This window comes from Drosophila nasuta, chromosome X (genome assembly GCF_023558535.2).
Source record: "Drosophila nasuta strain 15112-1781.00 chromosome X, ASM2355853v1, whole genome shotgun sequence".
Lineage (NCBI taxonomy): Eukaryota > Metazoa > Arthropoda > Insecta > Diptera > Drosophilidae > Drosophila > Drosophila nasuta.
Window position 1 is genome coordinate 11,971,003 of NC_083459.1, and position 25,493 is coordinate 11,996,495.

General features: G+C 37.7%; 2 protein-coding genes across 3 annotated transcripts in view; one reads left to right on the top strand and one right to left on the bottom strand.

Annotated features, from left to right (window-relative positions):
• The window catches only part of LOC132796704 (E3 ubiquitin-protein ligase highwire), a 63,214-nt gene that overhangs the window by 24,417 nt on the left and 13,304 nt on the right, over positions 1 to 25,493 (top strand). The window lies entirely within an intron of this gene.
• LOC132796706 (uncharacterized) lies at positions 1,969 to 18,850 on the bottom strand. 2 transcript variants are annotated; one of them, XR_009633580.1, is made up of 7 exons: positions 17,986 to 18,850; positions 6,804 to 7,068; positions 6,171 to 6,337; positions 5,813 to 6,102; positions 4,069 to 5,114; positions 3,607 to 3,917; positions 3,218 to 3,355 (listed from the first exon to the last, which is right to left on the bottom strand). XR_009633580.1 is itself a non-coding variant. In XM_060807962.1 (6 exons), the coding sequence occupies exons 1-6, from the start codon at positions 18,130 to 18,132 to the stop codon at positions 2,658 to 2,660; spliced, it is 2,613 nt and encodes an 870-aa protein (XP_060663945.1). In that variant the 5' UTR covers positions 18,133 to 18,848; the 3' UTR covers positions 1,969 to 2,657. The 2 variants fall into 2 exon arrangements, 1 of the variants encoding a protein (XP_060663945.1); XM_060807962.1 differs by lacking the exon at positions 3,607 to 3,917 and having other exon boundaries at positions 1,969 to 3,355; positions 17,986 to 18,848.

Sequence of the window (25,493 nt, forward strand, 5' to 3'; positions counted from 1 at the left end):
TAAGGTCCATCAATTGCTAACGGCAAATGGGCGGACGGACACTCGGCTCAACATAACCACACAAATCGCAATATTCCAAATTAACTTGGCATTAATGCATAAACAAGTGCTGACAATGATTTCAAAGTTTACCGTGGTGCAGCACTGTTATTTAACATCTCTAAAAATGTTCCATCTCATGCAAATGTTATTAACAGACAGTTTAAAATTTAAAGCTGAAAGTCGTTTTTTGTAAACCTCTTGAATTAATACATTGATATATTACAATTCCCAAATTTCTTCTTTAAAATCTACTCCTAATATAAAAAAGCTTTCCATATAATTGCCTATTTGGAAGTATGGAATCATTTTTGATTCGAATGAAATATATTTAGTTTAACTTATTAGAACTGTTAAATGCGGGTAGTTATGGTTCCAATGTCATTTTAAATCTAGAAAAGTTGTAGCACTTTGACTCAGAGCAATTAATATTGTGTCTTTTATTGTATTTTTTAAGTTCAAATATCGAGACTTCTAAATATAGAATAAATTTTCAAAGTTTCAGTCCTTTTTTTTTAACATATATGTAATTTTCTACTAATTTGTCTAAACAAGTGTAATTTTCAATATAATATACATACATATTTGTTACCAGACTTTGAATATCTAACACACCGAATAATTAACACAGCCAATATGTTAATTCGACTTAGAGACTTTTCTGCATATACAAGTTTATGCTGATTTGAAAGAATGTTAGGGATATCGCACCACTGTGCTGCAGACTTTGGTTTTTTTTCTGGTCGCGTCATTAACAGAAAGAACTGGCAGTATCAGCAAATATGCCAGAGTGGAGTCTTCCATGCACATTCTTCAATTCTGAAGAAACATGAAACTTATTTATAGGAACTCTTTTCAAAAGTCGCTATGAAACTTGAGGCTATTGAAAAGAACGGACCGAGCATTTCGTCTACAGAACTGACCATAAAAACGACACGTAATATTCGAATAAGAAGCCGGCAGTTGAGAATGCCTGACTAATAAATACCCCCTCCGCAAAATCGATGAGAAAATATCAAATTATTTTTCGCTGACTATATATTTCATATATAGATATGTACATATCGAGACGAATGGGTTGTTTGCAATATTTTCTTTTCAGCGTATTGAAAAATTGTAATCTAAATTTATATTTAAATCAATAAATAAGTAAATTTATGGAAATTCAATTAATTGGGTATCTTTTGTTAAGCAAATTTAAGTAACAAAGAGTGAAAGCTACAGTTAACTGTTGACTATAATAGACCCTTCGCCTTTTATTGCTCTACAGGAGATCATCCTCATCTAATGTCTTAATATTTTTTGTGGTTGGAGATTAAGGAAATTGGGAACATTAATTTTGAGTGTCACACTTGGGATTGTCTGCTTAGCTAGAAAATAAATGGTGTAATTATTTTTAAGGAGTTGAAAGGAGTTATGCAAATTATAAGAGAAATCCAAGCGATGTACAGAAATAATTGCAAAAAAGTCGAATGCGTCTATTTATTGTAGTTGTTGAAAAATAGGTGTTCAAATGAACGGACAGACAGACAGACGGACACAGATCAACCAAAAATATACATGGCATAACTGCAGTTGTAATTGCTTCAAATCACTGGGTATAAATGTGGAAAATGCACTTGTCTTGGCGCTCGCGCAAATCAAGTTATTCAACATTTTCAAATGCAATACTATATAGTATAGAAATGTCCATTATATCCAAGCATTAGCATGCTGCCCACCCCTCCTCCTTTCCTAGCAGCTCCACTGTGAAAACTGACTTGCAAAGACATATTAGCGCATGTTATTAATATGCCACACGCGATGCCACTTTTGTTTATGCAACTGAGGCAAATGTGCAAGACCATATTGCAAGTGGCTCGATCGATGAGTCAGTCACAAGACGATAGAATTCAAGTATAATACAAGCTTTGATTTTTGTCTTTGTATGGTTTTTTTTTTTTATTTTTTGTTCTTCGTTTTTTTGGTTTTTATGTGCATAATCTCTATGTATATATAACAAAAAAAATGAATTTATGAATAAGTTATAAAGCTAGGGTTTTCATTGCGATCGTGGTCAAAATGTGTCAAGTTCCTTTAAAAACCATACAATTAAGCTTCGACACACAATTAACCGATGCATTATATAGCAATGAGTAAATCAACCCCATTTGTAATGGGGAAATAATGAATAGCATATTTACAGCGATAAAAAAAAACAAGTAAGAGAAAGTCATAGTCGAGTGTGCTCGACTGCACGCTATCCGCTAAGAAGAACCACAATCAAATTGTTGAATGAGGTGTGGCAAATTCAGGAGATTCCTTCTACAGAATTTGATGGTGCTAGCTCGCGTAGTCACTGAGATCTGGCCCTGAATACGAACGGACAGACAGGCAGACGGATGGGCTTGATGATGTTGTTTTCTGTCCGTCCCTCTGTCTGTCTGTCGATGTTGCTCGAACGGATAGCGGGTTTAAAGTTATACGATATACGTTTAAGTTTAGAGTTATAGATATTAGATTATAGATATATGTATATGCATATGTCCTTGTGATTGTTTCGTATTGTGTTGTGTTGTGTATTGTGTGTAGTGTGTGTGTGTGTGTTGTGTATTTTATCTAACGTGTATCACATATTTTTATTTCGATGTTTGTGTCGCTGTCGCTGAACGCGTCGCTGCTTTGCCGGCTAGCATCGCACAGTTCTCGGCGTCAGCATACTCGATGACGTCATCGATTTTAACAGTCTCATCGCTGCCACCGGAATGATCAGAGCCCGAGTCCGGTGGCAAGGCAGTCGCTCCTCGCATATCCATCAGTTCCATGGCAGCCATGCTGGCCGCACCGTCGAGACACTCGTAGCTTCTGTTGAGGGTGTTGCCACTGCTGGCGTTGCCACTGGGATGCTGGCGACGCGGCGTGCTGGCGAAACGCGATTGCAACTGGTTTTGTGTGCGACTCGAGGTCAGTTGATTGGGATGGAATTGTGGCATCGCCTCCAGATTCTGACGCAGTTCGCGCACATGACTTTGTTGAGTGTTCTTCGCGCCGTGTGGCAACGCTGCGGATTTTGAAGCGGGAGATACATTGATGGGCGCCGAGTTGGGCGTCAAGCGCAACACGGGCTGGGCATAGATAGCACCACAATTGTCAGTCGATGGCTGCAGCACATCGGGCAGCTGCTCGTGGCCACGTCTCTGGCTGCTGCTGCTGCTTGTGGACGGCAGTTGATAATGATGTGTGGGATGATGTGGATGCTGGCGATGCATCGAGGGCGGTGGCGGTTGCTGGAATGGCGGTGCATAGGCGGGCGGTGGCATATCATTTGCATGGCCATCTGTGAAAGTTCCATAAAGAAATTGCAATTAGATAGATGGTAAAAGACAAAGATAGAGAAAGACTGTGAGAGAGGGAAAGAGAGAGAGGGAAAGTGTACCAACCACCGACTAGAGAATATCTAAAACGTTCGACAGTCTGGCAACGCTGCCAGCTGCAGAGAGTGTAAAAGAAAAAGAGAGAGATAGAGCTACTACAATTACAGATACAATTAGAATACAAGTCGAAAGTTAAGACCGGAATTTTGTATACCTTTTTTGTTGTTGGTTGTTACATGCGTTCCGCATATGTTTAACTGTATGCGTTGCCTTAGTACCGCTGTGTGTGTGTGTATTTGTGTGAGTGTGTGTGGATCGCATGTGGATCGTGTTATTACAATTTTAATTGTGTTCGTGTACGTGTGTTGATCACATATGGATCGTGTTATTGCAATTTTAATTGGTATCGTGTGTTTTGTGTGTGTGGATCGCATGTGGATCGTGTATTGGTGTGTGGATCGTGTGTTTGTGTGAGTGTGTGCTGCTCGTGCCGCATTTTTCAATAATTTATAATATAATATTGATCTTTAAGTACAGGTAAAATAAAGGTAGTTTCAATTAGTTACAATCCACATACAATACAATTAGTCCCATTTTTCGCATACTCTACTTTTCGATAGTTGGGGATTGGGGGGTTGGGGCAACATCTTCCAATTTCAACACCTCGACTACTTACCACCAACAAAATGATTCGGCTCCGAGTAGAAATTATCCTGAGTATCGAGCAAATCCTGTGGCGATGAATAGTCCGGGACCTCGGTGTAAATGTTCTCTCTATCCACACGCTCGTCGTGCTCATCGCCACCACTGTAATCGCTGGGCGCACTGGGAAGGGTCAGCAAGGCGCTGGCGCCCATATCGCATTTGGCATGCATCGTTTGCATGTGGCGATCGAGCACTTGATTGGCCGAGAGCGTGATGCGTTCGAAGTGCTGACTGGTCACCTGATTGATGATGTTAACGCACTGTTCGCTCGTCAGCTTGTTGCTGGTCAACTTCTGATAATAGCTCCTCAGTTCGCGACACCCATCGTGCATCAGCACCTCACGCTCCTCAGAGCTGAAGTGACACATCTGCTGTTGCCGCTGCTTTCGGCACTTCATCCAAACAAACGCCACCATGAAGATGATCGCGGCGATGCCGCCGATAATGGCAAGGCTAATTGAAATGATTCTGGTGTTGGTGGTGCCTCGCTGTTGCTGTTCGCGCTCCTCCTTGGTCACATAGCCACCGTTGTACCACTCCAGTTTGCTGCCATCGACGCACTGCAGCTTGCGATCGTTGTCGCTGCCACATGCCTCGTGCTCGTAGCGACGCAAATGCACCGTGCTGGCATTGAAGCATTTGATCAAACTTGTCGACAGCTGGCAATACATCTCGGAGCTGATATCGTGCTCGGTGAGTGTGGCCAGCCACTGTTGATTGTCGCCACAGTTGCGATCGCAGAAGCGATCGACGGTCATGGCACGCATCTCACAGTTGCTGAAGTTGAGGCTGCCCGGCTGCGGATCGCCGAGGCGATTGTTGGCGAAACTGCAATTGATGCGATTCGATTGCTCCAGCTGAATGGGCGCAAAGCTGGCGAAGCGATTCTCCTCGATGGCCACCATCTCGCCACGCGGAATGCGCAGCCAGTTGATGCCCAGATTCGTGATCGTATTGCGCTCGATGAAGATGTATACGCTGTACACCTGGATGGCCGACTCCTTGATCGTTTCGATACTGCAAAGGGGTAGAGAAAAGGATGCTTAGTATAAACGTATTTCATACACAATTGTTATGTAAATGTGACCGATGATGCACCGACTGCCGCATATATTCATTGATCAGTCTATCGATCTATTGTATAATCTATATTCAAAACACAACTCATTAATTGATCTAATCTTCATTATTATTATTATTTGATCAGCCTGCTATCGATCGAACGAAAATCACTCTGTTAAAATAATAATTGCAGATAACAAATCTATTCGAAAATTCAACATTTAATCAGCCTCGATTATTTTCTGTATTCATTGATCAGTCGATTTATCTATCTCTTATAGAATCTATCAGTCCAAATACTTTATACAGATTTCCTTACACAATCTATTAGATGATGCTAGCATTAATCTGCATTGATCTTTGAGCGATCGCTGAATTCAACAATTGCTCTGCAATCAATTTGTGGATTATAAATCAGACTTTTGTCTATCGATCTATTACAAAATCTATAAATTGAAATATTTTCTACATAACTTTCTACTCAATGCATTCGATTATATGTAATTTAAAGTTTCTAAAACATTAAGTGATCAGTCTGCAATCTATTTATCAACATCATATCTACGCTTCTTTTTTTCTGTTATCAAACTGCTTCTGATCTTTGAAACTACGTTTACGTCGTTGCATCCTTCGATCGTTTGATCTTCACTTACACATTCTGCCTGAGTGTAAAGTTTGAAATGCCACTGCCGCTGATTGCTTCACTCTCGATGGTGCCGATTTGTGAGCCGGTGATCGATATATGCTCGCTGTGCAATCTTTCGGTGAAAGCGAACGCCTCGATCCTTCGGATGTTGCAGTTCTCAAAGGATAGTTCCTTGACATTGGTCACATTGAAGGCGCTACGCTGAATAACTCCAATGGTGCAATCGACATACACAATTTTATTCATCGAGACGTCGAAACTATTGATGTGATCAATGTTCGATTGCTGAATATGCAGCTAAAAATGAAATGCAATTCGTTTAGTGTTGTGAATATGATTCGGAAATATCGTTTCTAGCTACTCACATTTACATTGGCCTGCGTGCTGCGATTTGTGCTGGGATGGAAAGCTTTCTCCCTGATATCCAGGCTCTTGATTTTCGTAAAATTGCACGACATATTCATGTTGACAAAGGCACTCGGGTACAAAGTGAGCTGTCCGCTGTTCTCCACAGTTAGTTTGATCTCGCCACCTGCAAGTGCAATAAATAAATTGTTAGTTAGCTAGTTTCTTGTTCATTCATGTGCTTGCAAAGCTTGCTTTGTCAACATACGAGCTTTTAAAGTTCTTCTCTTTTTAAGGTAAAACTTAATTCTGAACCATTTACTACAGCTTTTACTAGAAATTCTTGCATTCTTTCAAAGAAAGCTTTAATGTGCTTTTGCTGACAATGTTTCTAGCTTATTTAAAGCATTCGTTGAATGCTTTGGCATTGGGTGTGGTTTTGAATCATATTCATTTATAAATATAGCATGTTACAGTGCTGTATTATTTTTAGAGCAGCAACTTGAATGCAAAACAAGAGCAAATCGATTTCAAAATGAATTTTTCTACATTAAGATGGGCTTATTTATTCTTGACAATTCAAAGACCTCTTCAAAGCTTTCTTTTCAGTATCAGTGTCATTATCTGCAGTCTTTCCAGTAGTCTCAACTCACCTGTGAAGGCTTGTTCGCGCACAAAGACGTGGCCCACACCGATTATCTGAATGTCCGGCAAGCCGGCGAGGTTGTTGCGAAACGCATTGTGGGACAACTCCACCTGATCAGTGTCCTCAATGGCGCCCTTCACCACAAACCGATTGACACGATTGGTGCGAAAGAGACCGCCTTGCAGCTGGAATTGTGTGTCATGCTTCAGCTGCACCTCCATGGCGGCGATGTTCGATGGCACCTTATACGTGCTGTTCCATACGTTCGATAGCTGTGGACGAGATAGGCAGAAAAAGAAAGAAGAAAATAAGACAAGAGTTTAGCTGTTGCATGGGGTGTGGGATGTGGGGCGTGGGGCGTGGCAAAACAGCCGCGTGTGCTCGACTTGAGAAATACCCGCTACCCAAAAATCAAATATACATATATTTCCTAAAATTGCACACTTCCTATTTATTATTAATATAACATAATGTTTTTAATGCTAGCTTCAGTGGCGTAGTATACAAATTATGTTAAGAAACTTATTAGCTTTGGCTTTTAAGATTCTTAAGATTCATATAAATTGGGTTCAAAAAACCATTTATAATTCACAGCAATTTTCTTGAATTTGAAATTCATTTTGGAACTGCTCATTAGAAATATATGGAACATTCTGAACGTAGATCATGAGTTGTGAATTTAAGCTTAAATTAAAGTTATATAATAATATAATAAAGATGAATTAAATTTGAAATAAATTAGTGCTAATAAGTATGAAGTAACTATTGCATTTATTATTATAAATTACTAAATTACTATTATAGGATTACTAAATTCAACCAAGTATGCTATGCGCTGTATTATCAAAATTCGAAACATACTTCAATCGACTTTTGCTATTTCTAGCGTAGAAAGAGCAATTCTAAACCCAACTTGAGCTGGGTAATATTTGTAATAATATAACTCTAAAATTTATTGGCTCTAGTTCTTAGACTGCCTGAGATATAGTTATTTAAATGAGCGGACAGACAGGCAGACAGATATTGTAGAGTTTGTTAGACTTGTATTAATTGAAATACAAAATTATTAGATTCACAACTTGCTATTTGTAGGGAAGAAAGAGGACAGACAGATTGCGTATATTATGCAGCTTGTTGCACACACACTTGTTATGCCCTTTTATTGCATGGAAAACCGGGTATTGAAACGACAACAAAGGAGGCAACAACTTCATCATCAACGCCATCGCTTTTTGCATTGTGGCGGTTTCTTCTTCCTCCTCTTCTCCATCTTCTACTCACTCGCTCTCTTTCTGCTGTTGTTGCTGTGACGCTTGACTTACATTTCTCGCTGGTCGCTTGGTATTATTTTTAAATGTCTCTCGTCGCGACACTAACAACAACAACAACAACAATTGTTGCTACTGCTGCTGCTGTTGCTGCAGACAACGGCAAGTTGACCGCAACGTTCATTGCTCCAGCCCCCCAGTTGGTGGCATTGTTTGTTGCTGGTGTTGTGCGAGCAATTTTCTCATTAAATTAAAAGAAAATAGTTTGACTTGCAAGTGCCTAGGGTGACAACAACAACAACGACAACAACAGCAGCAACAACTCAACAACAGGAACTCTTGTTGCTCTTGTTGTGTGTTCTTAATGATCATCTGCTTCAACTTCATACATAAATACATGTGTATATAATTACATATACAGTATATATACTTTATATATACCTGTTCTGCAATTGCAATTGTGCAATACAATTTACCGAGCTGACTAATGATGGCCTCTCTTTTAGTTGTGCTTTATTAATAACCAAGTATCGACTGCGTTGTTCACAACGCTTAAATTAAAGCACATTGATCTTGTTATAAAGCGATGACATCAGAGTGAAAAACGACGTTAAACTGATCGTTTTGCTAATCACAGACTGTTTAACAGAGAGTCGCTAGTAAAGTAACAGTTGCTCTAATGTTATTCATTAACAGTTGACTGCAATTACAATTTATCTTTCTGTCTGTCTTATTATTGAATTAAATCGCACTATAAAAATATCTGTGAAATAATTGTAATTTAATCTTAAATTTGTTTAAAAGATAAATTTAACACATTGTGCAACAAATTTTACTGAATTTCAAGTTTCATTTTGCTATTCACTGCTTTGCTTAAAGTCAGAGCATTAAAGTAACAGCTGCTGAAATGTTATGAAATTTGTAAAATACGAATGTTAAAATTTAAAATTAAAGTTTTTCTTTCTGTTTTCCCGATTATTACATTAAATTACACAATTAAAACTGATGCTTTTTCAATAAATGTAATTTAATCTTAATTTGTTTAAAAGTCAAAGGATCATATTGCATTTTGCTTAACAGATCCAGCGAATTTCACAGCATTAACATATAGTTCTTAACAGTTCTTAAAAATCTCGCTGTTAAAGTAACAGCTACTCAAATGTTATTCAATTTTTAACATACAAATGTTATTGACAAAAACAGTTGATTGCAATTACAGATTTATTGAACTGTCTTTGTCTTACAATTTCTTTAAATAAAAGTAATTTAATTTATAATTTCTACATTTATTTAAAGTGCATCATCAACAAATTTAGCCAAATACAAAGTAAAACTGTTTTTTCTTAACAGCGCATTAACAGACAGTTGTTGAACTGTGAGCGTAAAACACAGGCATCAATAAAAAGGAAATTGATGAATGAGTTGCTGCTGTTGTTGTTGTTGTTATTGCTGTTGTTGTAGCTTCTGCCTTTAATTGAACTTAGCATAGTTCTCTGATCGGCGGCGATCAGCGACAGTTGTTGTTGGGTTCAAGTGCAATTGTAATTGCAATTGCTATTGCAATGCCAGTTGCCAGTTGTCAGCTATTATATAATCTTCGGGTGTATGTGCACTTAAATGCTTATGTACTCTAAAGTGAAATCGCTCTGTGGGGGGAAGTGGGGGAAGTCTATGTAATGCGTGCGTGAGTGTGTGTGTGTGGCTCGTACGTGTGTCTGCTTGGTTTCCGCATAATTGTCATGAATCAAGCGACAATAGTAGCAGCAGCAACAACAACAACAACAACTTGCCACCATATTTGGGCCACAAAAGTGGGGGGAGTTGACAGCCAATTGTGTCGGGTGGCCACCTGGTCAATTGTCGCCACTCGCCAGTCAACAGTCTAGAGATGAGCTGATGTCACAAAAAAGCCAAACTCTAGATAATCGAAAGATCGCTAAGATCATTATCATTGTAAAACACTTTAAATTATTTATTTATTTATATGATATGCTCAAACAATTCTATATTTCCTATACTTTTTATATCGATGCATTTCAGCTAAAGTATTGCATGTTGTACAATTTTCTTTTTACAAATTTTTCTTTTTTTCTGCTCAAATCTTATATGAATGCAGTTCAACTATCGTGTGTAGATATATTATTATATATTACATATTACGTGAGTAACTTTATAACAAGCTTGTCACAAAAAATCACACTTGCAAAAATTATCGCATGCACAAACGATGCATCGATATGTAAATTAAAGCTTGAAATGAGCAAAAAATGAAAAGATTTCTACAATATTTACTGCAGACTAAATACTCGCGAAGTAAAAGTGTTTTGTTTTTAGAGCAGATTCTCAAATATGTACAATTGTTTTATTTTCTTCTACTAAATTTGTTTGCTTGAATTCCCCAATTTAATTTTTTAGTTCTATGTATTTATTCACATATATTTTTCAACGTTGTCAAGTGCAGTTATCGGTAATCGTTATCGGTTTCGATCACGCGCTCATCTCTAGGCTGGAGTTCAATGCTTCACTCAAGTAAAGTGAAGTCTGGGCGCAGCTGTGACAATTTCAAATCGTTGTTGTTGTCGCCGTTCGTCCGCCTCTGGTGGCGCACTTGTTGAGACGCATCGTCCGACCCCCCAACCCCCCTTCCATCTCACGCGTCTCTTGTGCCCTCCCTCCGTCAACCGTTTGCTTATGCTCGCAGCATTCTGCAGAGATTTCAGACATTTGCTGTTTATTATTATTGTGCTGTCTGCTTGTCCTCCTTCCTTCCCTCCCCTCCCCTTCCCCTTTTTCTTCGTTATCTTGTGCTTCTTCTTCTTCTCGCACCACTTCGCTGTCACTTGCAATGCTGTGCATCCATCCATCAGTTTGCAATTGCCTCTTTAACACACGCCAACAGCGACGTCGACTGCAACGTTAACGTCGACATCGACAGCGACGCCGACGTCGACGCATTGGGCGCAATTTCTTTCAATTTGCTCCAGTTTTCTCTGCGTTCTCGCTCTTTGGCTAAAGAGGAAATCTCAATTACGTTTCTTTCTTTCCTTTTTGTTTAATTCGCTTGTTATTTGTCTGTCTTCTGGCTCTCCCCTCTCCCCTTCTCAACCCCCATTCCCTTCGTACTTCTTCACTCGTTGTGCCCTCTTTTCACTGCTCAGTCAAATCCCCCATCTCCCCATGCCAATGACGCATAAATTTATCAAATGCCAAAAAAGAATAACAAATAAAGAGCAAAATTTACATTGATATGTCGGAAAGATACCCTGTACTATATGGCATACGCAAAATTTAGTAAATAATTTGAGTATAAAATAAATACGACTAAAAAAAGGGAAATATGTTTGTATTATTAAAAACTTTTTATTAAATTTATTAACACGTATTAATAATAATTCCCTGGAATTCATTTAAATAGCTTGGCTTATCTTTGCCAAGTAGTAGCATTCCGCATTTGCAGCATATGTCAAGCACAGGGTATACAATAAGGAAGAGACAATTGCAAACAATAGGAACTACGTGTCAAGCAGCTCATAAGCAGTGACGAATCGAAGTCATAAGTGTTACAAAAAACACCTGATGCAATGCATAAAGAGGGAGTACTCATAAAAAGAAACAAAAAACATAAAGATTTAAAGATATACCTAATAATTTATTACTTGAAACATTTCAAAATTAGATAAGAATTCGAAAATAAGCAAAATATGAAATAAGGCCCCTAGTAAGTAGGCGTTTTTGTATTTCTTTAATAACTTTGACAATTTTTATCTGATCGCAACCAAATTTTCAGGAGTCATAACTACTATAGTTATTACTGTATATACCAAAACTCGTAACTCTAGCAAAATTACGTTTGTTATTCGATTTTGCAGGGCGAAAGAGGGGCGTGGCAAAAATTTGAAACAAACTTGATCTGCATGCAAACATAACAAATGCTGTCGAAAAAAAATTATAGCTCTATCTCTTATAGTCTCTGAGATCCAGTGTTTCACACGGACAGACACACAGACGGACATGGCTATATCGTCTCGGCTGTTGACGCTGATCAAGAATATATATACTTTATAGGGTCGGAGATGCCTCCTTCTACCTGTTACATAAATTTCCCGCCGGCACAAAGTTATAATACCCTTTTACCCTATGGGTAGCGGGTATAAAAATACAACCAGTTTCCAAAATTCGTTCGATAAAACACACAATTAAACTTCAATTACATTAAAGACTATACCAGAAAATAAGAGACAAAAAATTAAAATAAAATTCGTTGCCGCTTAAACACCCGAAAGTGTTTTTAGCCAATTTACAGGGTATACAAAGAGAAAGAGTAAACGAAGCGTGTCTAAAAGTGAGGCTATAAATATAACATTGTAGTTGCAAATACCCCGCAGCTAGCCACATCATAATTACAGGGTGCAAGAGCACTCGGCTGGCAGGCAACGCTTGATGAACTTTCCGCCCGAAACTCTGACAAATCGAGAGACTATAAACTATATAGAAAGTAGCTGCCACGCATAAGAAGATGCGGATACAGCGCGACAGCTATATGTAGATACACACACAGATACAGATACAGCTTCAGTAGATACAGATACAGATACAGATATGGATACCGATACGGATACGAATACGAATTCGAATAGAGCTATGTAGAGAGAGAGAGAGAGTTATGCTCGAGTAGAGTATATATGGCCACTTGTAGTACACATAATGGCTGAGAGATGCTAAATTTAGATGGCTGCGCCTGATGGGCGTTTTCCATGCGTGCTTTTCCTGCGCAGCAATGCACTTTTCCTCCCTCCCTCCCTCCCTCGCCCGCCCTCCTTCTCCAATGGCCCCCTTTATTCGATCGATGATGCCCATTTTCCGGCACACAGAGTTTTTCCGAGTTGCCAACGAGCGAGTTTATTTTTAGTGGACTTTTAGTCTAGGCGGAAAAGCGGAAATAGCGCTTGGGAAAGTGACAAACAACAGCGTGTAAAATATGCTCTCAGATAGATAATAAATAAGCCAAAAACACACACACACACCGAAAAACAAAATCCAATTAAAAATAAATTATGATGTGTATTTTGCTTGTTTGACGGAGAGAAAAAAAAAACAAAACTGAAAAAAAAAGCAGGCAAAAGAATCTGCGGCACATGGTGAGAATATCTTTATCTATTTCCATTTCGCCATTTACGGATAGATCTCTTAGACTAACTCACAGTTGGTCTCGACTTTAACACACAACTCGTCGTCGTCGTCGTCGTCGACGTTGACTTTCACATATGGAGGCAGCATGCTCGATCAGGATTTTCCGCAACAAAGAAAACAGCAAGCGGCCCACTCGAATCTTTTCTCACGTGCACGTATCTCGCAGATACAATTCTCAACGTACGTGACACAGTTGAACACACACACACTTACTATATAGTACTTTGCTGTATCAGTGAGTGCAATGCCCACAATCTTTGCCGTACCTTTTTATTCCCATATACTGCGTAATATAATCCGACGTGGCGATAACAGATTACTCACGCGATCGCATAGGAAAACACCTTTGACAGCTCTCGTGACTAATACGCCTTGAAATAAGCGCAAGTTCTGCTATCTAATATATTTGTTTCAATTTCTTTGAAATGGCAAGTTCGTCTATCTGTTATCTCACAACTCATTTGAGCCGATTTCTTCACAATCGAAAGTTCTTCTGTCGAATATCTCATTACTCCTTCACTCGATTTAAAAATAATCTGAAATTATTCTTTCTAAAATTTCACTACTTTGCTTTGGAATAAAAAGTTCTTCTAATATTTCATAACCTCTTTGTTCTAATTTCTTTTCAATCTGAAATGTGTCTTCTATCAAATATGTTATTATTCATTTATAACGATTTCTTCACTATCTGAAGTTCTTCTATCGAGTATCTTCTTCTTTCTACTTACTCCTGATTTCTTTGAAATCATGATGTCATATCTATCTCTATATCACTGTTAATTCTGTTGTTTAATACTCATCTAATGTCTTATAACTTCTTTGTCGTGATTTCTTTGAAATAGTTAGTTCTTCTGTCAAATATATATCATTACACCAATCATCCTTGACAATCTAAAGTTCTTCGAAAGATTATCTTACTAATACTTCTTTCAGATTTCTTCGAAATGGAAAATATTTGTATCATATTATATATCACATGATCTTTTATCTAATCTAATTACACGTTTGTCATTTTTTTCGATTTAATATGTGACTTCTTTCATCTACTTCAACCTCAGCTAGTTATTCTTTTTAATATGTTTTTACTGCGTCGTCTTTATTTCTTTTATACACAAATTTTTTCGTTTTCTTAAAACTAGAATGACAACTTTTATTACAATCATCCGTCTTTTCTTTACGATTGCCAAATTCTTATCTATTTTTGTTGCATTCTTATTGAATTTCACCACATTAATCATGCGACTACTCTTCCGAATGCAAGTTAAGAAAATAAGTGTACATATTATAAGTATATTTATGATAAGATCGGACAGTGCGTCAACCTTGATGAGCAATTAATGATCGATTCATGAATTTTTCTGGCAGGTTATTTTTAGCCATAAAAAGCGCGCTACTTTGGAACGGATATTAGACCAAAGATAGACAGAGAGGGGGGAGAGACGTCATTAAGAATCTATTTAATTGCATTTGAGTATCAAACGCATTTTATGCGCGCTGCTCGTTGTTTCCAGGGAAAAACCTCTGCGAGAGCTGAATGCAAATATGTGTCGCAAATGGATGTGAGGCGCACTCTGAGTGGCCTCCAAGTGCACCTCCTGCCGTGTGGCATATGCCACATGTGAGCCAGAGAGAGAGAGAGATAGATAGAGAACGAACATCGTTTGCCACTTGATGGATTTTTAGTGCCCATTTTCCATTTCCCATTTGCTTTAAGTAGTTTTAGTATCCATTTGAATGACATTTAAGCAGTCGTTTCTCAAAACAAACACGCAGAGCACACACTCGCTCTCTATCTCTCTCTCTTTCTCTTTCTCCCCACATTCTCTCTCTCTGGATTGCCGCACTTGAATGTGTGTGTTTATGTCTCGCTAACAAATTCGAGAATTGGGCACACGTAAAATGTGTTTGGAAAACTGTTTCAAGAATTTCTGTTTCCAATGATTTTCTCGTCAACTTTGCACATTCGTGTTTCGAACGGGGGCGTTGTGGGTGTGATCTACAGTTCATAAATGCCATGCATCTACAAGATACAAGATACATTATCTGCCAAGCACTTGTCACGTCATCGCGGTGACAGAACAGCAATTTGCCACGCCCCGCATCCGGTGTTACGCCCTAGTGCTTAGCTTGAACTTCAGTTTAGCTTTTGCTCTCCGGAAATAGCAGCGAGAAAGAGACAGCGAGAGTGAGAGCGAGAGCGAGAGAATCAAACGAGATGGATTGAGAATAATCGGTCAGAATAAAGCGCCACCCCAAAACAAATGAGTTTGCAAACCGAAGCTAGACAACTTTGACTGCAGACACACAGACACTCTGAGTGCACTCACACTCACACTCACACACACGCAATTCATTCACACCTGATTCATTAGCATAACCAGTTGAACGAGTTGAAACTTGGCTTGATTCTTTGTCGCATTTGTTGTTGTTTATTTTTTCATCTCTTTTTCTTTATTTCTGTTTTCTGTGTCTGTGTCTGCTTCTGTCTGTTTTTTTTTTTTTGCTCTCAGCAATTGTAGCTGTTAATTGCTCCGTGGCCACAGGTTTGTTTACATTTTGAATCATTCGAGTCCCCGAGTCTGTTGTTGTTGTTGTTTTTGTTGCTCTCTCTCGTGTTACACAAACGAATCCACTTTGATCGCCACAAACAAACGTAAACGTTGCCAAAAAGCGATGCCAGCAAGTGAGCGAGCGGATGGCGAGCAAACATTTCAACTGTTGCGTGAATCTTGGTAACAGTGAACGCTCGGTAACACGAACACTACGGTAAACACAAAGAGTCAAGGCTTGAGAGTGTTGCATCATCCCATTTTTAGATATTCTTCAGTCAGTGACTAAAGCAAAAGTGGCTCACAGTGAGCACTCGCTAACACGAACGATACAGTAAACACAATGAATCGGTGCTTGAGAGTGTTTCATTATCCCATTTTCAAATATTCTTCAGTCAGTGGCTACAACAAATGTGGCATTTATCACTGTGAGCACTCGCTAACACGAACACTATAGTAAACACAATGAGTCGCCGCTTGAAAATGTTTCATTATCCCACTTTTAGATATTCTTCACTCAGTAACTATAGCAAAAGTAGTATTTGTAACAGTCAGCAGTCGCTAACACGAATACTACAGTAAACACGAAGAGTCGGAAAGTTTCATCATTCCACTATTCAGATATTCTTCAGCCAGTAACTACAGCAAAAATAGCATTCACTTTATCGAGTGCTCACTGTATGAGTCTCTATCTACGTGAATGCCACTTTTGCTGTAGCATCTTTAGAGTGTCAAGAAATTAAGAAAAAATAAGGAGTGAGGAGTCTTTTTTCTTAAATTCTCAGCATAAGTGGCATTCACCTTAGCGAGTGCTCACTGTATGTACGCTGTACTCATGTCCATTCATTGTGCTGCTGTGTGTAGCATGTTTCGTGTGCCGCAAAGTACAAATTAACAACATTTCGTTTCGTTAATGTGTCTATTCCACTCTCTCTCTCTCACTCCCCCATCTCTCTCTTTCTCACTCTCTCTCTTACTGTGTGTGTGACTGCGAGGGGAAGGAGAACGCACCACTTTATAACTATCAATTAATTTCGCTAGTTTATCGTTTATGTGCATATCAAACGAACCTAAACCAAATAAACAATCATCGAAATTTTTCGTATTTACCCAAAAGCGAAATATCTCTTAATAAACTTTATTATTCTATACAAATCTATATACTTCAAGGATATACAATATTCAAATGTAAATATTATACTCAAAGCGGAAATTCTTCAGATAACATATACAAAAACGTGCTATATTATTTTATTTATTAGATTCCTCAATAAAAGTATCATAAATAGTACATAAACTTATTTCTTTTTAATAAAGAATTCTACATAAATTTTAAAACAAAATTTATGTTTCGTTTCATAAATAAATTCAGTATATAAACTTGCATTTGTACTTGTTTTATACGTCAACAATTTCATAAAGAATGTGCTATATTGCCTTATTAATCACATTCCTCAATAAAAATATTATAAATAATACATTCTACAGCTCTACAACAAAATGTATCTTTTATTTCATAAAGAAATCAAGTATTTATTTAATTATATGTGTACTTCTTCTTATCTTATTTATTAGATTCAGCTATAGAAATATCATAAATAATGTATTACCTTATTTATTTTAAGCTCTACAGCAGAATTTTGAATAAATTTTAAAACAAAATTCATGTTTCATTTGCTAACATGTATTTGTACTTTAATAATTTCATAAAGAATTCTATATCAATTGTGAAACATAATGTATGTTTCATTTTAACAAAGATATTCTTCATACTCTGCTTCACAATTTCAAAAAAATATATTTCTAAATAAGAATTCTTTGCGCATACATTCCAATTGCTATTAAATTCATTCGGAATATCTTTAAGCAAGTTTCTCAGAAACTCTGCAGTTGTGTTTAAAGCTTGCGGCATAATCTACAATAATTATTATATAGTAATTGTTGTATGCAAGTCGCAGTAACAAAAAAAGAAAAAAAAAGCAACGATAACAAAATGAAAAAAAAAAGAAAAATGTGTTCTATCTTTTGCCTCATTGTCTTCAAGCAGAAAGAAGTATCAGTTTCTAGACATTCATTATCATTTGGGGTAACGCCCTGAAGGTGGTATATAGAGTCGGGCATAATGTGATGGATTATATAGTGAGTGTATCTATATATTCTATATTATGTACTTAGATCTTACCGTGTGATTGTGTGCAAAGTTGCAGAAGACCGTGATGCCTTGGCAAAAACAATGCCTGCAAATGTTCTCGGGCTCCGCATCGTTGTTTTGAGCCGCAGCTTTGGTCACAACGAGCAGCCAGAGCAGACACTTTAAAAAACGCCACATGATCTTGGATGAGCCGATGTTGTTCTGGTTCTGTTACTGTTTCTGTTTCTGGGTTTTTGTCGCCCGACTTTGTTGTCGCTGTCGTTTGATTGTCGACGTCGTCGTCGTCGACGTCGTCGGTTTATCTTTTGTTTCTTTTATTATTCGCTTTGAGGTTTTCTTTTGGGATGTTTTGGTGTTGTCAGGGGGCGGCGAGAGGGGGGGATACAGACAGACAGGGTGTGTCGTGGGCGGCGGGGAATGGAGTTGCACTTCCGTTTGTCCCCGGATTGATTCAATTACGAACTTTGATCAAATCTCGCGTTCTACAGTTTTTCAGTTCACAATTTCGATGATTTTGTCCCGATCCGATACAGGCTACAAACACAAAGCAAACGAGTCTTCTTCGGTCTCGGTCTCTATATGAAATCTACATATACGCGTTAATGGAGATGGAGAATGGTGGAGCATCTCTTTAAAGCATTTCATCAGAATCGAATTCGGATTCTTCTTTTGCGCATCGTTTCGTTTTTTGCCCGCACAAAATCACACTAATATACATATTAATGTTGTGTGCTAGACATCATCAACAGAAATACGTATATATATTATTCACAGCACAAAAAAAAAAACAACAACAACAACAAATTGAATATATTTTTCACTAACACAGAACTCAAAAATTCTTATATCGAAGTCAGTTAATTTCAACTTCTCCGTTCACACGAATCCAACCACATACGATGTCGTCTTGATTAATACTGAATGAACAGCGAACTGTTCGCTCAAGTTTTAACGATCGACGCTAGCGCGCTGCTCTCTCTCTCTCTCTCTCTCTCTCTTGCTCTTGTAGTGCACACAGCGCGCTCTCTTAGATATGTTGTGTTAGTTAAGAGAGACGCAGCGAGGGTGTGTGCACGGGTTGAACTATCTACTTGTGGGTTGGTCTCTTAATACACTTTCTAATACGAAATGAGTTAAGGCTCCTCGTTTATCTTATCACTTAGTCTTATCTCATCACGTTTTAACGTACCTCGAATATCTACGTAATGCAATTATTAAGTGTGTAATTGCTTAGATTCAGAACGAACGCCATGCACTCTCGATTTTAGTGTATAGACTAGTCGATGCTTTGAATGCGATGTAAAGAGCGCACTCTACATATTTATATGCTTACTTGTGGATGCATTGTTCTAAGAGCGCGACGATTGCTCGTATTTAAAATTATGAAATGCAGACAAGTAGATTACGAACACACACACAGCTAAATAATTGGCATTTAATTCATGTCGATGCCAAAATTAGTGTCAAATGCAATTGCAACGGATGATAATAATAGGAGTTGTCAAAGCACACAAGATACAAAGTCAGCTGTTGCCGCCTTCCGCTCTTTGTCTTCTTGCTGTTGCTTCGACTTCGGCTCTCGTTCTCCAAAATCAGCTGCAACAATGCGTTGCTCTCTCACTCTCCTCTCTCCTCTCTCTCTCTGCTGTAAACTTGAAAGAGCTAAAGCCATTTGTATATAGTATAAGTACATATTTGTACGTTTATCCGCATGAACTGCAGTCGCGTAGTGTAGAAGCGGCAAATTAGCAATCGATTTTAAATGAGCTTTGAAACAAATCTAATGAATCATAATCTCTTTTTATGCTCCTTCATTGGGTATTTATGGCACAAAGAGCAAAGGATCTTGATAAATACGCATTTGCGTGCCACAACTTTTCGATACAATAGAACTTTTTGCTAGTAACGCATTTAACTACTCTGCAACTCTACAAAAGCTCAATTAAGCACACGAACACATGTATACAACATTAGTATGCGAGTGTGTGTGCGGGTATGTGTGTGCATGCTACAATTAGTCGCTTCCCCTGTGATTGCAAAGTGAATACATTTATAACGTAAATACATAAATAGGTTCTTCAAGATATGAATCATGCATAGATTCCATGGAATCTCACAACTTAGTTATAAACTGAATTCGATCATCAGTTCAGTTTCTACCTAAACGATTAGGTAGTCACTTATCAAATTTAAAATTAAAATTTAAAATTTAAAAACAGACAAACACATTCTAAGTCAACACGGGTGCGAAAAACGAACCCTTATTGTTTCAAGATCGTCATTTGTCTTAAAGCCGCTGCTTGAACATTGACGTCTGCTTTATCTTTGTTGTGATTTTTCGTCCAATGACGATAAGATTATCGGTAGCTGATACGAATGCGAATGCACTGCTATTCCAAAGTTCACAGCTGTACATAGATACATAGTATGCAAAGACCACAACTCTGATTTTCTTTTATGAAGTTTTAGTATTCTGAGCTATAGATTTATTATTTGAACTGTAAAGTATGGATGCATTTATCACATTCATACATATGTATAAATACATATACTCTAACCAGAAAAAGTCTGCGTTCAAACTTAACGCGCAACTTTGATGTTAAATAGAAATAGTTGTATTGAAGATATTTTTATACCCGCTACCCATAGGGTAGAAGGGTATTATAACTTTGTGCCGGCAGGAAATGTATGTAACAGGTAGAAAGAGGCATCTCCGACCCTATAAAGTATATATATTCTTGATCAGCGTCAACAGCCGAGACGATATAGCCATGTCCGTCTGTGTGTCTGTCCGTCTGTCCGTCCGTCCGTATGAAACACTGGATCTCAGAGACTTTAAGAGATAGAGCTATAATTTTTTTTTTGACAGCATTTGTTATGTTTGCACGCAGATCAAGTTTGTTTCAAATTTTTGCCACGCCCACTTCCGCCCCCGAAAATCAAAAAAAAAACGAATAACAAGCGCAACTTTAGAGCTACAGCTGCGAATATAGACAATAATAATAATGCTATAGACAATAATAACAATAGTATTTATGATTCCTGAAAATTTGGATGCGATCAGATAAAAATTGTGGAAGTTATTAAAGAAATACTTTTGTATGGGCAAAAACGCCTACTTACTAGGGCTCTTAGTTACTTTGGCCGACAATCTGGTATATTGTGCCGTCTACAGTATATTTTGAATGTGGTACAATATCGATATACCAAACATACCATTTGGTATATTTTTAGTATTGTTTTAGTATTTTCGGTATATTTTTAAATTACCGACATATCTATTATGAAAAAAGTATAACCAGTCTTTATTTATTTCTATCAACAACTTTTTAATTAAAATCCAAAAACAAAAGATACACCAGTTTTTGGGCCATCGACAGTCTGCGTTAAATTAGTTAAAAAAAAACATTTATTGATAAAAACATTACTAAAATTAGTACGAGGTAGGATAGATATGAAGCTCTATTGTGCCAATCAAGCGTTTTGGCAGTGATTAAACTAATTTTTCGTTGAATTCTGGCGGTATTTCGATCCACTCATCGAAAATTGCTCCGGAGGGAGGGAACTGATCGTCAAACTGCGTCGTGAGGGGAAATCTCTGCGAGAAATTGTCGAACTTGTTTTCAAACTTTTAATGAAACCGGCACAGTTTAGACAAAGCCACGCTTTGGTAGGCCGCCAAAGGTGACTGATCAAGAACAGCTGAAGGTTTTGAAGGCGGTGAGGCGTAATCCTAAGTGAAGGGCCGCAAAAATTAGCCAGGACATAAAGGAGAAATATAAGAAGGATTTACATGAAATATTTTGAAAAAGGAGTATGATATTTCATCATAATTTCATAATATTCTTGCTCTATTGTGTATTTAAATCAAAAGAAAAGAAGAGTTCCGTTTTAATAATCAAAAATCAGTAAATAAACGATATTGATTTTTTAATAAAAATTATAATTGCCATAGTGTGTGTTTGCAGCTTTAAATGATTTCAAACATTACCGTCAATGAATTGGAAATGGAAATTATTTATAGGTTTTTAAGTGTGACGCATGCCAACAGCAGCAAACGTAAGTGGAATGAGCTCGACTAAAGGTTTCCACTGTGCAGGGTGGGAACTGATCGTCGTCAATTGGGTGACAGACCCGTCTTTTACTTAATTACCGCGATTAAGCGGCGAAACAGAGGGAACTAGAGGCCAAGAGAGAAAGAGAATGAAAGAAAGAAAGAAAGAGAGAGAGAGACTATTTCATAAGTGGAGCGCGCGACTTGCAATCAATTTGCGTTGCATTTGACGATGCGACGAGCGGAAGTTGTTCCCTTCTCCCCTTCCCCGCCCCCGCGCATCTTTAGTTCCCTTCTCCCCGCGAACAAGCAGGCAACCAACTGCCACAATGCGGGCATTTCTCTCTCCTCGTTCCCCCTCTTCGCATAACTCCGTGCTCTATCTCTCTCTCTCTCACTGCTCAGTTATCGTTGAATCGGTGATTTTTTCGTCTTCTGTTCTCTTCTCATTTTTGGTTCTATGCTTTTCAATTGTTCATTGTCGGATATTGCTTCATTCTCAGTTCTAAAATTGATTGTGCGATAAGTGCATTGATATCTGACGCACACACTTACACCACACACACACACACACACACACACACACACACACAGAGAGAACGCAAACACACGCACTTGACTTTGGGCCCCCAATTGCAATTACCCAGTTGGAACTCGACTTTCAATTCCGTATAGAGCAGCTGTCGGAAAAGCTGCAATCGCTTTTCATTCAACACAAACTGCTTTTTCGTTTCATTCACCTTTGGCTGATAAGGAAATGCTAACAACAATGATAACTTCAGATTTGTCCACTAACGTGTGTAACACTTTCAAGTGTTACGATTATTGATAATACTCACTGATAACATAATGTTTACGATTCTTAATGTGAAGCATTCTACATAGATTTCGACGTATGCGATTAGCGACATATACACAAATACAAATACAAATACATATTTATATATTTGTATTTATTTATAATTTTATTTATTCCATTTTGTACCTACATATGTTCATTTATATCCATTCCTTTCCATTTATGAATGGTATTTTCACTTATTTTTAATTTTTCACACTATGTATATTTGTACTATATATGTATTTATAAATATATTCTATGTATGTATTAAGATATAATTATATATATAAATTTAGATATATCAATATGATTTCATTTTTCTTATATGTATTTCTCTATTATACTATTTCCTTATATCTAGTATTCCATATTAATCGGAACCTATGTGAATATGTTACATTTTCATTTATTTATTTCCATATTTATTAGAACTTTTCCTCATATCTATTTCCCTATTTGAATCGCTACCTTTTTTATCATACATGTATTTATCTCTGCTTACGTTAATATTTTTAATTTTCCATGCCGATCGTCAGTACAGAGTTGTGTATTGAACGGGGTTGTTGCCTTTTTTTTGAATAGATGCTGAATGAATTTATGCATTTAATAGTTCTGTTTGCTCCAGTTGGGTTCAGTTTTTGGGGTTCAGCTACACTGACTCTTCACCGCGCACTCTCCAAAAACTTCAAGCTGGGTCTGTGCTCAGGTCGCCGTCAATATGGGGTTAGGTTAGGGTTGGGGTCCAAAGCGGCGCTGTATGCGTTCAATGGAAAATGAAAACGTGTTTCCCACAGGTAGCCACACACAGACACGCTCATTTATACACACACACACACACACACTCACACACATGATTGTGGTGGCTGACACGCCACAGTTGGTTGCTGGCCTTTGTTATTATTGCTGAAGTGCAGGGTCGCATTTTGTTTACGCGTGTCCCCTCCTCCCCTGTCTCTCTCTCTCTATCTATCTGTAACTTGTGTTGGGGGGAGCAAAGCGGGGATCACCACACATGTCTACATACATATGTACAAGTGTGTGTGTGTGTGTACCTTTTGTGCAGTGCATTTCGTTGGAAAAGTTGATTCTTTCATTTTCATTTTCAATTTCATTTCATTTTTGGTATTGTTTTATTTGCTTTTTATGTAAATGCGTGCAGTTTGTTTGCTTTCCCGTTTGCCCCGCACTGATTGTGCCTATTGCTGTCCCCCTTTTGTATAAACATATTGTAGGAGCCATCGCTAAGTGGCCGCAAAAGTCTCCTATCGGGGCTTCAAGTGTGTTTACAATGTCTGAACGCACACAAACGCCAACTTAAATATTATTTGCACTAGATACAGTGGGACTATGATCGAATTATTCTAGAACATTGGGTAATGTAAAGTTTTAGCTGAGAGATAAGCGATATTCGACGTCGTGCTTAGTCAACTGTGATGACGTGAGTTTGGCTGCCAAGTCTCCCTACATATGTTTTTGTGTGTGTTGGCCTGACGTTCAATTTCGACTTTATCTACGAGTAAACGCATATTTTATTTTGCTAAACTATTTCGGCATTGGCAAATAATATGTCAATTATTTTCGTGTACTTCATATACATTGATTTCTAATCGTAGGTTTGGCTCAATAATGAGATAATCCATTGAAAATTTCGTCACTTATTATAACTAGAGCGTTTTGGGCAGCAATCAGCACAAACAAGAAAGAAAGCTATAGTTTTGACAGCAATAGACGCTTTACTTTATATTGAATTACTCAACATTATTTTGTTGTTTGTTCCGCTTTTAAGCTTGTGCAACATTTTATTGTATTTTGCAGTTCTGCAGATTGTACAAATTGAATTCTACAGCCTACAATTCTTTAAATTATTCGATATTTAAACCACGATGATCAAACATTTGATAGAAAAAGCTACGAAATTTAGAGAATCTACATAATATGATACATTTTAGTCATTTAAAAAGATAAAATCTTGAAAGTTAAGGTTCTCAGCTACTAATATAATGAAATTAGAAGGAGATATCAAAATGCTAGAATAAAACAAGTAAGAAAGCTACAATCGAGTGTACTCGACTGTGAGATACCCGCTACCCATTTTAAATAAAAGCAATATATTTTGCGGTATTATTCTCAAAATATACCGAATATTAATAACTTCCACAATTTTTATCTGATCGCAACCAAATTTTCGAAACTTTAGCTTTAAAATTACGCTTGTTATTCGATTTGTTTTGATTTGCGGGGGCGGAAGTAGGCGTGGCAAAAATTTGAAACAAACTTGATCCGCGTGCAAACATAACAAATGCTGTCGAAAAAAAATTATAGCTCTATCTCTTATAGTCCCTGAGATCTAGGTGTTCATACAGACAGACAGACAGACGGACATGGCTAGATTGTCTCGGCTGTTGATGCTGACCAAGAATATACATATATACTTTATAGGGTCGGAGATGCCTCCTTCTACCTGTTACATACATTTCCTGTCGGCACAGAGTTATAATACCCTACTACCCTATGGGTAGCGGGTATAAAAAAAGCAACATAGCAGTCAGCTAGAAAATTGGCAAAAGTTTCGGTGGCTATAGTTGATAATTTGAGGTGGAGATATTGCTAAAACAAATCAGTTACTGAGGCTAATTTAGAACA